Source organism: Saccharomyces mikatae (genome assembly GCF_947241705.1).
Source record: "Saccharomyces mikatae IFO 1815 strain IFO1815 genome assembly, chromosome: 10".
NCBI classification, from domain to species: domain Eukaryota; kingdom Fungi; phylum Ascomycota; class Saccharomycetes; order Saccharomycetales; family Saccharomycetaceae; genus Saccharomyces; species Saccharomyces mikatae.
In genome coordinates, this window is record NC_079265.1 from 263335 (window position 1) to 276103 (window position 12769).

The 12769-nt window shown below is 38.7% G+C and overlaps 5 protein-coding genes across 5 annotated transcripts; 3 read left to right on the top strand and 2 right to left on the bottom strand.

Annotated features, from left to right (window-relative positions):
- Positions 1-228: 228 nt before the first annotated feature.
- Positions 229-2100, top strand: EXO70 (GTP-Rho binding exocyst subunit EXO70; the record flags this gene model as incomplete). Its single annotated transcript, XM_056223440.1, has 1 exon — positions 229-2100. The coding sequence occupies one exon, from the start codon at positions 229-231 to the stop codon at positions 2098-2100; it is 1872 nt and encodes a 623-aa protein (XP_056077459.1).
- A 148-nt stretch (positions 2101-2248) lies between these two features.
- Positions 2249-5389, bottom strand: ALY2 (Aly2p; the record flags this gene model as incomplete). Its single annotated transcript, XM_056223442.1, has 1 exon — positions 2249-5389. The coding sequence occupies one exon, from the start codon at positions 5387-5389 to the stop codon at positions 2249-2251; it is 3141 nt and encodes a 1046-aa protein (XP_056077460.1).
- An 825-nt stretch (positions 5390-6214) lies between these two features.
- On the top strand, positions 6215-8050 carry TAX4 (Tax4p; the record flags this gene model as incomplete). Its single annotated transcript, XM_056223443.1, has 1 exon — positions 6215-8050. One exon carries the CDS (start codon positions 6215-6217, stop codon positions 8048-8050), a length of 1836 nt encoding a protein of 611 aa, XP_056077461.1.
- Positions 8051-8528: 478 nt separating this feature from the next.
- IML2 (Iml2p) lies at positions 8529-10724 on the top strand (the record flags this gene model as incomplete). The annotated part of the gene is made up of 1 exon (XM_056223444.1): positions 8529-10724. The coding sequence occupies one exon, from the start codon at positions 8529-8531 to the stop codon at positions 10722-10724; it is 2196 nt and encodes a 731-aa protein (XP_056077462.1).
- Positions 10725-11141: 417 nt separating this feature from the next.
- On the bottom strand, positions 11142-12611 carry ARP4 (Arp4p; the record flags this gene model as incomplete). The annotated part of the gene is made up of 1 exon (XM_056223445.1): positions 11142-12611. One exon carries the CDS (start codon positions 12609-12611, stop codon positions 11142-11144), a length of 1470 nt encoding a protein of 489 aa, XP_056077463.1.
- Positions 12612-12769: the final 158 nt, after the last annotated feature.

The window sequence follows — 12769 nt, forward strand, 5'->3', positions numbered from 1 at the left end:
TAGGTTAGTTTCTCCTTTGTATGCTCTCGCTGGACCAACCTCATCGTGAAATTTTATCAGTGGAAAATTGCGCGAGCAGCCCGCTGCAACGTATAGATAATCTACCGTAACAGTGTCTTGAATGTAATAAAGTAGTTTAGAAACACCCTTAAATTGTAAGCAGCGGACGCCAAACGTTACTCTAATATTACTTTGATATTCCATATTATTAAGTGACCTAGTACAAAAATGCCGGCTGAAATTGATATTGATGAGGCTGACATACTAGTTTTATCTCAAGGGTTACAGAAGACAAGTAAACTCACTTTCCAAATCAATAAATCATTGCAAAAAATTGCAGCTACTTCCAATCAATCTAGCCAACTTTTTACTCCCATTCTTGCTAGGAACAATGTTTTGACCACACTACAAAGAAATATTGAAAGTACTTTGAATTCCGTTGCCTCAGTAAAAGATCTAGCCAATGAAGCTTCTAAATATGAGATTATTCTACAAAAGGGTATTAATCAAGTCGGATTAAAACAATATACTCAAGTAATACATAAACTGGATGATATGTTGGAGGATATCCAATCTGGACAAGCTAATCGAGAAGAGAACTCAGAATTCCATGGGATTTTAACACATTTGAAAGAACTGATCAAAAGCAGTGAGGCTCAATTGAGGGTATATTTCATTTCAATCTTGAACAGCATAAAACCATTTGATCCTCAAATCAATATCACAAAAAAGATGCCGTTCCCATATTATGAAGACCAACAGTTGGGTGCTCTCTCATGGATTTTAGACTATTTCCACGGTAATTCAGAAAATTCTACTATACAAGACATACTTGTCGGTGAGAGAAGTAAATTAATCCTCAAATGCATGGCATTTCTTGAACCATTTGCTAAGGAAGTTGTCACTGCGAAAAATGCACCCTACGAAAAGGGCAGCAGTGGAATGAATAGCTATACAGAGGCATTGTTAGGTTTCATTGCTAATGAGAAGTCACTGGTAGACGATCTGTACTCTCAGTACACGGAAAACAAACCTCAGGTACTGTCACAGATTTTGTCGCCTTTGATAAGTGCATACGCCAAACTCTTTAGTACCAATTTGAAGATGGTACGAAGCAATCTCGAAAACGTTGGATTCTTTAGTTTTGAATTGGTCGAAAGTATAAATGATGTGAAGAAAACTCTGCGAGGCAAGGAACTACAAAATTATAATTTATTGCAAGATTGCACTCACGAAGTACGTCAGGTAACCCAATCGCTATTCAAAGATGCCATTGATAGAATTATCAAAAAGACTAACTCGATTTCCACTATTCCTTCCAATAATGGTGTCACTGAAGCAACTGTAGATACAATGTCAAGACTAAGAAAGTTCAGTGAGTATAAGAACGGATGTCTAGGTGCCATGGATAATATCACACGTGAGAACTGGTTACCTTCTAGCTATAAAGAGAAGGAATACACTTTACTTAGCGAGTCACTAAACTGGGAAGATCACAATGTATTATTATCGTGTTTCATAAGTGATTGTATAGACACATTGACGGTTAATCTTGAGAGAAAAGCGCAAGTATCATTAATGCCTAATCAGGAACCAGATGTTGCCAATCCTAATAGCTCAAGAAATAAGCACAAACAACGTATTGGATTCTTTATCTTAATGAACTTGATACTTGTTGAGCAGATTGTGGAAAAATCAGAATTGAACTTAATGATCGCTGGGGAAGGTCACTCTAGATTGGAACGGCTGAAAAAACGTTATGTTAGTTATATGGTATCTGATTGGAGAGATCTAACCGCAAATTTGATGGATGCAGTGTTCATTGATAGTAGTGGTAAAAAATCAAAAGACAAAGAACAAATTAAAGAGAAATTTAGAAAATTCAACGAGGGTTTTGAAGATTTAGTGTCGAAAACAAAACAATATAAGCTCTCAGACCCATCATTAAAGGTAACCTTGAAATCGGAAATCGTTTCATTGGTTATGCCCATGTATGAAAGATTCTATAGCAGATATAAGGACTCTTTTAAGAATCCTAGAAAGCACATTAAATATACCCCTGATGAACTAACTACTGTTCTGAATCAATTAGTTAGGTAGTATTAAATAGATTACTTGTTAAAAAGCACAATTGAAGAAAGAACAACATAAACAAATGTATAATTATACATATATACTAACTAAGGTTATCAATTTTAATGTCTGTCCTGCTATGCTAAATGTAAGGAAGTTGTTATATCATACTGGATTAAAGTGTACTTTCATTTATACTTTGTAGCCCAGATTCGTTATCCAAGGTATTGATCAATAATTTCTCTGGTGAAGAAAGCCTTGAAATGAATCTTTCTTCAGAGTCCGAATTTTTAGAGCTTTCTGTTAACCCTGAGCCCTGTGTGGTAATATCATTCATATGATCTGATTCAACAGAATTGTGTGCATTGATTCCATTTAGAAAAATCTCGTTACCTCTCAAAAGTGGAGAAATTTGGTTGTTATCATTATCATTCTGTGAAGGATGCCATGCAGAGGAATTCCTAGCGTACGGTGCCGTAATGTCAATTGTAGTATCCACTGATGGTTCGAGTAGGTCGACGTAGGAATCATTTGGCCTCAGAAAAGATTCGTCATTTACTTTATTAGTTAACGTCTCTGTTTTACTCAGCAATGGTTCCATGGTTAATTTGTCCTTGCTTATATTTACACCTGAATAATCAAAAGATGATCTAGCCGAGGCAGGAGTGCTCGAAGTATTTGTATGATTTCGACTTAGTTCGTTTTTATTATTATTTTTGAGTTCGTCCTCTATCAGAATCTGATTCAAATCGGTGAAAAAAGGGTTGTCGTGTCTTACTGTGGACGGTAAATTGTCCTGGACACCTTCTCTTTTACCTAATGATCGTAATGAATCATTGCTTAGGTTTCCTAAACCTGAATGAGCAAACCCATTATTATTTGGTGAGCTGTGTATCGGAGTCGACAAACTCAATACTCTTTTTCTGTTCTTTTCGTTACTCTGATTCCTGTTAGGTGTGGAATCCTTCCCTTCCACGTATTGTGAGGTTGAAAAACTTTTTACTTCTCTATTCTCCCTCTTCTTGGGAGTGGAATCCTTTCTATATATATTTTCTTCTATCCTTGGCGTTGATTCGTTTTTGTTGACACTTTCTGGAAGATTATTATCCAAATGTTTACTGGAGTGAGAAGCCTTTAGAATTGGAGATGTCGGGTGTCTGGAATTAGGTCTCCTTTTTTGATTGTTGTCGTGCAATACAGTTTCCGTATAAGAGGGTGGATCCTTTGGTAGGGTATTCGACTCAGACGACGATAATTCAGTGGTAGTAGTTCCAGATGCGGCATCAGATACTAGGTCAGAAGAAAAGTCGAAATCTGGTGGAGGTATTTCCATGTTTGACATTGGTGAAGTTATTGGTGAAAGTGGGATAGCTTGTGGTGATGCCAATTCTCTTTGCAGAGTCTCTGGTTGATATATATTGGATTTTAATTTAGCGGAGTTGAAAATAGCGTTATCATTCGAATGGGATTTTGAGCTCCTACTAAATTGTCTGGAGCTTCTGTTCAATGAGGTGGAAGGCAAGTGTGGTATTAAAATGTCCAAAGGTTGAACGTTGGGTGAAAGTACTGGTGAAGAAAGAACTTCTTTAGGAAAGAATATGTTAGAATTATGATATAGGTCTACGTTATCTCCTGATGACTCCAATATTGAAGAAATAGAAGAGTCTGTTTCTTTGGAAAAAATCGTAGTATGGCCATCATAGCTTGGCAGAAGAGTATTTGCATGAGAACATAATCTATGCAACACATGTATTGGAGAATCGATACTAATCTCGTAATGCTTTCTTTTATTATCTACCACCCTGGACAGTCTTAAACAGATTTTAATCCAATGATTCGCTTTGATGTTTTCATATGAAGTATCTGGATGTAGTTGTTGATGGTTATTGAAACGGCTCGGAATGAAAATTTGGTATTCGTACTCTTTATTAACCAAGTCTCCATTTTTTGAATCCTGCAACAAATTTCCCATGTTTTTTGCTTTTGATAAATTTGCATCATTGGGCAAGTTCGGTAATTTAGGACCTTTTTGTTCTGTCAACAAAAACTTCTTAGTGGGCTCCATTCTATGAACTTTCTTATCCCTGCAGTAGTATTCCATTGTCTCTGTCACGTAAATTCTAATTCTATGCAGCGTGACTTTATCAAGAGGGGCGAATTTGAATGTGATAGGTAGAAAAGCATCTAGAATAATGTCTTTGGAAGCTATAACGATATCATAGTATAATTGATTTTCCCAATCTCTGGATATGATAATTGGTTCACTTTCTTCCACAGAATTATGAGCCTGTGTCCGCACAATTTTAACCACTTCACGGCCACTAATATTTGATTTAAAAGCACCAGATCTTTCTATATTAGCATATAAGAAATATTCTACAAACCCAAAATCAGCCTTAACGGATTCAGGATATTCTTGAGGAATCAACTCTTCAAAAGCATAAATATAATCGCCTGGTTGAAAGACGAAAAAGTCTCCACCAGACCCGCTGGTGAAGTTATTGCTTGTTATTGCCATATGACTGCTATTGGTGGGTGTATGATGGTTGTGGTGATAAACTGGGTCATTATGAGTAAAGGTGTTATTCAACAAGTCAGACAAGATAGAAGTGGTAGTAGGCTTGTAGTTGTGATGCGAAACGGAGGGAGACGTGGCTCTTTTCAGCAAATTTATCGGGGATAGGTTTCTTGAAGGGGCAGTCGAGGAAGTCGCCGACGAAGATCTAGATCTCTGTCTACTTTCTCTATCTCTCACATTGACTGAGGAGTTTCCGGGTGTACCTAAAGGCGATAAGTTCAAAGAAGATAAGCCTGATATGGAGTTTTTTCTGCTTGTTGGGGTGTCATTCTCAGATAGCGTTCGATAAAGAGAGGCACCGCTTTCTTTCATCAAAAAATTACTAGTTGCATTATTGCTATCATAAGATGCGAAAGCACTCATCTTCTTCTTGCCCTTCTGCTCAGTTGGCGGGTATAGAGCCCATGTATGGTCTACAATATCTTTGATCTCCACAAATTCTTGTCTTTTAGGCGGAATACCCTCAGGCCATTCAGTCCTGGAATAACCTTTAAATGAGAGATTGATGCTTTTGAGCTTTGTGGGTTTCAGTATCCTAACCACTAGACAACCCCGAAGAACAACTGAGGGATACTCCGTCCTTTGAGGGTCAAACCCTTGAAGGAAAACAACTGGCTCCGCTAAATGAATAAATAACTGCAATGATGAGCTTTGTGCCAGAGGTGTAGCACCAAGGGGAATATCAATATCCTTTTCCATTGGAAACAATGGCGATGAGATAGACTGGTCCATGGGCATCTTGAAAAAAAATAGTGATCTACAATTGGAAGTGCTGCAAAAGGTGAAAGAAAATTTTTTTCAACGTAAAAAATTAAGGACTAGCGATAATGAATAGTGAATTTTACTGGCTGCCTTATTCTTTTTCACCTCTGTCGATACTCTCAATCTTGTAACTGCATAATTGGTAGATCTATTCTCAAAAGACAAAAAGGAGACACTAGTCAAGTCTCTTTTTTTCTTCCCAAATTGGGCCATATCGGATTAAATTTCTTTTTCCGAAACCCGCAAATCCTCCATAATGCTTTAAGAAAGGAAAACCAATGAACAACTTTCTGTAAATTAACGATAAAGAAGGAGCAGCAACCGTCGAGAAGAGTGAAGCGAAACGATTGAAGGTTCAAAAGTTTTAAATCAAAGCAACGGTCTTTAAACTGGTTTTCTATAACGGATTTATCGATTCTGGAGAAAAAGACCCATGGGGACGGGGAAGAAAAGGGAGGAACCTTCGGTAAGGCATGAAATCATAAGACCACCTGGACAATATAAAGTGTGGTCATTTTCGACTATAATAACACATTATTTATTGACGCCACTATTTATATTGTTACTGTTATAACTAGACTTGAGGAAGAGTTAGCCGCTGAGAACATCTTTCATTCAACATGTTGTTTTATTTTTTTGGGACGGCGCGCGATAGATGGCGCAAGGGAGTCGTTCTCCGTTCAAAATGAATAAATTGGTTTTAAAGTGACGTACGTATTTGGTTTCCTTCTGATAATTTGAAAGTATGAGATGCTTTATGGATTATAGTGCTAGAGAAGACGTACCTTGAAATCTATATAAATGCTTTTTCCTAAGAAAAAGCATTCCGGAAACCATGCCGCGATTGAACTGCCGAAGGAAGCCTTGCAAGACTCTGTAACTGCTGCTCAGATTATTTTCAAACGGTACGCTCACGCTAACGTCAATGCAAATGGAGAAGAGAAACTAGGGAATTTGAAAGTGTCACCCACCCCTATGATGAAATCTGAGGTCTCTTTACCGAGAATGAGGCATCCAGATTCAAGAGGTTTAAACTATCAGTACGCTAGGGAAAGTTCTTCTGGTCATACTGAGCCTGCTTCCGTACCGACGACTCCTTTGGGAATGAACTGTTACGATGCAAAGAATAAAGCGTCGAACTCGCCAAGCAGTATTGCAGCTGCAGAGGCAGCTGCCTACTTGGCCCACTCAAACTCGTTCAGTCATAGATCATCCGCTATCAGTAGCCGAGATCCGGTTATGGATTTTGAAACGAAACCACTACGTACGCCTTCAGCTTTGAAGAATGAGCAGCAGCTGAATAAAACAAGGATACCGCCACCATTATATGGTAGCGCTGTCAGATCTCACTCTCTTTCGCCACAAATATCTTACTCTACTTCACTATCATCATCGTGTTCCTTGAGTTCCGATGGAGAAGACGTTTCTTATAAAGAGCAAAGCACAGATGAGATATTTACTCCGGAACCCTCCATATCTTCTTATAGTCTTGCATCAAAAGCCTCGGCGAAGGCTTCTCAAGCTAACGCCTTACAGGTGCAGCAAGAGCCTGATTATACGGCTACGAATAAGCTAAATGGTGGCAACGTAATATATAAGGGTACTTTGCCCGATCTAATACCGCGAAGCCAAAGAAAGTCAGTCAAGCCAAGGTTTAAGCACAAACTTTTACGGTCATCCGACGTCGACGAATACAGCTATGGTCAACAACAAGAGAATTTATCACGTGTATATTCCGAGCAGAAGCAGAATGGTAGAGCCGTTGTAAACACGCAGCAAAATGTAAAGCTAAAAACTACGATGAGACGTGGGAAGTATGCCATTACAGAAAATGATGAAACCTTCCCCTACGATAGAAATGCGGCATCATCAGATTCAGACACGGACGGAGATTCTAATGTTATGGCAGTAAAGGACAAGAAGAAGAAAAGCCGCCGCTCCAAGATTAAGAAAGGTTTGAAGACAACGGCAGCTGTAGTTGGAAGTAGCACATCTGTTCTTCCGTTTCCCCATCATCATCACCATCACCATCAGCTCCATAACTCAAATTCCCATCATTTACACTCACACCACTACGCAAGCCCTCACAAATTTAATGAAGATAAGCCGTGGAAATCTCACAGAGATCTTGGGTTTATCACAGAACAAGAAAGAAAAAGATACGAGTCTATGTGGGTGTCGAACAGATACTCGTATTTGCGCTTGTTGCCGTGGTGGCCCACTTTCGCGGATGAAGACGACGAGTCTCGCCTGCAACCATTAAATTTGCCACAAGATGGACTGATGTTGAATTTAGTCGTCAAAGACATATGGTGTCGCTCAAACCTACCCGTAGATCTGCTAGTGCAAATATATAACATGGTGGATACAAGAAAAGACGGTACTTTGGACAGGAAATCTTTTATAGTGGGCATGTGGCTCGTCGATCAATGTCTTTATGGCCGAAAACTGACTAACGAACTGGACCAAAGAGTCTGGAATAGTGTCGACAACTATATTCTCGGTGCAATTAATGTTAAATCTCCTACCAGTGACCGTTATCACAGCACCACTAATCTTCCAGACAAGCCACCGAAGCTTTCAGTACGACAGGAACTGAAGAACATCAAACGCGATCTCAGGAATGTCAGAATATAAAGAAGCTGTGCTACTAATGACCTTGTGATGCGTAATGAAAACAATACAAAACGAAATATGAAGATGTGAAAATGCTACTTTTTTTCTACTCATTTTTCCTTTATTTTTACAAGTTTTTCCGTTCCGCGGATTTTGTTCCTGCGACTTTTTGCTTTGTCTGTCTCCAGATCTCTCGAGCTTAATGGTCGTTTTCACTTCATGCTTATAGTCCTTCCAGCGGTGCCCCCACCCCCTATCTTTGGTTATTTTCTAATTTCGTCCCTCGGATTATTTAATTCATATTCTCCCCATCTTTGTACTAATAAGTTTGTCTTTCCAAAGTTATTTTTACTCATTTTGTTCCTAGTATGTTTTGCTAATATATAAAGTAAATTGCATATATAGGCGTGCTGTTCACCGATAAATAAGTAGTCTTGTAGAAGAGTATAATATAATAGGGGGGAGGACAGAAAGTGTGTCAAAGAAAATATAATACGAGATGTTTAGAGTATTTGGTTCATTTGGATCAAAGAATGCTCAATCTTCTAGTGAGGAACTATCGACAAAGACAAAGCATGTTCTAAAACAGGCTAATGATTTTGAAACTGCCTTGAAGGCAATGGATTTTGTCCTGGATGATAGAACAGATGAAGGATTGAATCTATTGAAGAAAGCAGAAATGGAAACGGGCTCAGATCAAACTATCTTGACTTTGGCAAGAGGTGTTATCGAATTTCTTCAAGCCACCTTGAGTTTTGAAACCGAGGAGATGAAAAAAGCTGCAATTACTCTAGGTAAAGCTGAACAACTGTCCTGGAAGAGTAAGCAAAATGCAGAAAAGACCAACTTCAAGAGCAGTTCAATATACCCTCCAGGTACTGTCTATGCTGTGACATATACAGAGTCATGTCTTCTGCATGCTTTGTTGATGTTGTTTAGTGAAAGCATGATGGAAGCAGCCAAGGCCTTGTTAAAGTTGAGAAGAGCTTATACAATGCTGCAAGATATCATGGTCGCCGTCAAGAGAGCTGAACGATCAAAAAACTCCAGCTCACCCTCTCCAAGTGAACAAAGCCAAGAATCATGCGGAAGTTTTGTTTCAGCAGAGACAACCTTCGTATCGGTAGATATACCATACAAATTGTCCTCGGAGGACAAGTCGAACCCTCAGCTATTGGAGTTTGCTGAAAGAATTTACACCATGAGAATGGGAAGGCTATCAGGTGCTCATATTGGCAATACTCCGTCCATTGATAGGTTGAGGGATGATCTGGGATTACAGACAACTTCATCTCAAGCTTCTGACCGTTCTCCCGCTTTAGATGATTTCGACTTGGAACAGGCTACTATTGATGAATTTATCCATTCAGGTGCTAATTTATGTTACGGTATCTTACAAGTCGTGTTATCCTTGCTACCACCCGCAATTGGTGCTGTATTATCCATCGTTGGATTCAAGGGCTCTCGTGAAGAAGGTTTGAGGCTAGTTTGGAAAGCCACGAAGGAGAGAAATGTTCATGGTTGTATAGGGTTGTTAGGTCTGATGTTTTACTATGATGGTCCGTTCCAGTTTACAGACGCCGACTTTGATATTCCAGCAAATGATAATATATCAAGGGCTTTAAATAAAAGCAGAACTAATGATAGTAGCATGTTACCAGGTTTTATGGATAGTGCAACCTTATTGCATCCAGGAAAAATTTTGGAGGATGCATTATTGAAAGCGAGAGCACTTTTTCCTAATAGTGCATTATGGTTACTAAACGAGGCGAAGATGCTTTCCGGGAAGGGTCGGCTTCGTGACTCTCTCGCCCTAATGGATTCCATTGATGTCAATAGCATCCGTATGAGGCAAGTCAAATCCCTAATGGTATTTGAACGTGCCATCCTTTTGGTTAACTTACACGAATATAATAGAGCTGCTGAAGACTTAATAAGCTTGCTTGATATTAGTGATTGGTCTCATGCGTTGTATACATATTTTGCAGGTTGTTGCTATCTAGAAAACTGGAGAATGACCCAATTAGGTTTATTGAATGATGGTAAAGAACAGTTTTACAAAGAAAGGGCCAGAGAACTCATATTTGACGCTCCATCTCTGTTAGGTAAGAAGACTTTTAAATCCAAAAATCTTCCACTGGATAGATTTATGCTAAGAAAAGTTCAACAATTTAATAACATGCAGAAAAAACTAAACCTAAAAGAACCGCTAGACTCAATAGCCACATCTCCAGTTCATGAGCTCTCTTATTTTTACAACGGTTATAATAGAATGACTGAAGACGATTTAATTTTAACCAAGAAAATGTTGATGGAGTATCACAATCCCGCTATTGATTCCGAAGATCCGGATCAAGAACTAATCAGGAACTTACTATTATCTTTGACTTTAAGAAGATTGGGTGATGCTGAAAAAGGCTTGTCTTTATTAGACGATATTGTCTTGCCGAAAATATTCTACATTCAAAACGGCAAAGTTAAATATTTCAAGAAAACTGAAGACCCATGGGCATATCCAGCCGCTCTTTATGAGAGGGCTTTATTCTGTTGGAAACTAGGTGGTATGGAAAGTTTGAAAGAAAGTAGAGAATGGTTGCTAAGAGCTCAAAATTATGCCGCAGATTATGAATTAAGTACACGTATTGGAATGAAGATCAAAGCCGCCCTTGATAGAGTTGAAAACGCACTTGTTTGATCTTTTGTTTCTCTCTCTCCCATCCTAAATTTTAGAGAGTATGCATTTTTTTTACTACTCGACTTTCTTTGCTAATGGAGTGTTTTAGCCATTATTTTTCGCGGTATTTCATATTGTCTATTTTATATATTTATGCAATGATTATTTTGGTTAGTTGATTTTGAACGATTTATGTAGTGTTATGATTTTAGAAGTGAACGTGTTTTGAATTTGAACCGCCTTCCTATTTTCAGGCAAGGATCATCGAGCCCTAGGCAACGTACTGTTGCGCTATATAAATATCGTGTCTTACAAAAGGTTACTCCCTTGCCTAGAATTGGCGCAAAACTATTTATCATTAAGATATATTTCAAGTAACAGAATGCCAATCAAAACGCTGAGTAGCAATTTCATTTGGGGTTCGCTTAGTTTTGATTCTTATCTGAACCTATCATTGAGCAATCTCTCAACACCCACTTCTTCATACTCTTTTTTTCCAACCCATAATTGGTGGAACGTTCCCAGGCTTGTGAGTATACTGCCGCCTAGCCACGACTGATATTGTCTTTCCATAGTGTGCCCTGTTGTTAATATTCTAAATTTTAGGGATGGAAGTATTTTATTTAGCTCGGTCATTAGCCTATCACTTAAACCAGGGATTAAGGATGTACCACCCGTGAGGACAACATTATGAGCCAATGTTGCTCTTAAATCCACATCACTGCTCATTATGGATGAATACACAAGATGAGCTAGGCCAATTAATTCATTGTCACTTTTGAGAAGTTTTTCCTCTTCTAACGGTCTCTTACCACTCTCATTGGGGGTATCTGCGCTATTTGCAGTCGGAGAAGTCGATTTACTAACAGTAGCCTGTTCCTTTTCATCTGCTGGTGTGGCTTTCTTTTCAGCTTTGTTTATCCCACTTGGCTTTGTTCTTTTTAGTGGTACATAGTCGTTACGCCAAGTTTCCACTACTCCAGAGGTGGAACGAGGCCAATCATCAGGAACGTCATCTTCTTTAGGAAGGAAAAGCTTTTCAGCGAAGCCATAACGTGTTTCATTATCAAAAACAATTTCTTCATTCCATGGTGATTCAATAGATCTCTTAGTGGTAGTACTGAGGTCTGCTTTCGTTTCTTCTAAGGTTTTTGTTGGGCATATATGACAAAGTGTCTCTTTGCACTCCTGGAAAAATCCTCGGTTGTTGGCATAATCATATATGGATTTATCAACCTCATAATTGAATGATTTTTTGATAAGTTCTGGTTTTCTCTGTTTGATTGCGAAAAGCGGTATGATCTCTTTTGGTTCTAATGCTTTCTTGATCAAATGATTGATAAATTTTCCAGCAAGAAAATTTCTTCTTGTGCTCTTTGATAATGTCATACCATCCACTATTGGGCTAACACTGCATGTATCGTGGCCAATATCAACAACCAAGCAATTCGGTCTACCTGCTGCAAATGAAACACATGTAGATGTAGGAGCTAAATAGCAGGCTTCAAATTGCATACCTTCCAAGAGCACCTCTAGAGATTTTTTTCTGTTTTCTGTACTATTCCAAACAGGCTCAGTTAAAAGAGCTGGTGTGCCAGAGTTAGAATTTAGATAGAGCTCATTTTTGAGCGCCCATTGCCACTGTTCCTGCGCAGTATCCCAATCTATAACAAGACCGTCCTTAACAATAGGTTTTAGCTCATAGTCTTTCCTTGGGATACCTATAGATTGTTCAGAGAAAATGTTCTTTTTACCTTCATCTGCTGTGTATTTACCGTAAACGGAGGGTAGAATCGATTGAGGAAAGTCGGAGCCCGAATAGCCAATATTTGTTGTGTAGGAGCCAGGATCAATGACTACTGCAGAAATCTCATCACCACCATAAACTTGCAAAGCAGCATTGGACATAGTTGCGCTTTTTTGTTGCTTTATTTTCTCGCCTTCTTTCTGCCTAGATTAATTCGTTTTCTGTACATCCTGTTTTCTTTTTTTCTTCTTTTCGCTGTGTTTCGTCTTCTCCATTTTTTAAGATCGTGTTAATCAAACTTTTCAAGAGCAGCCTTGAC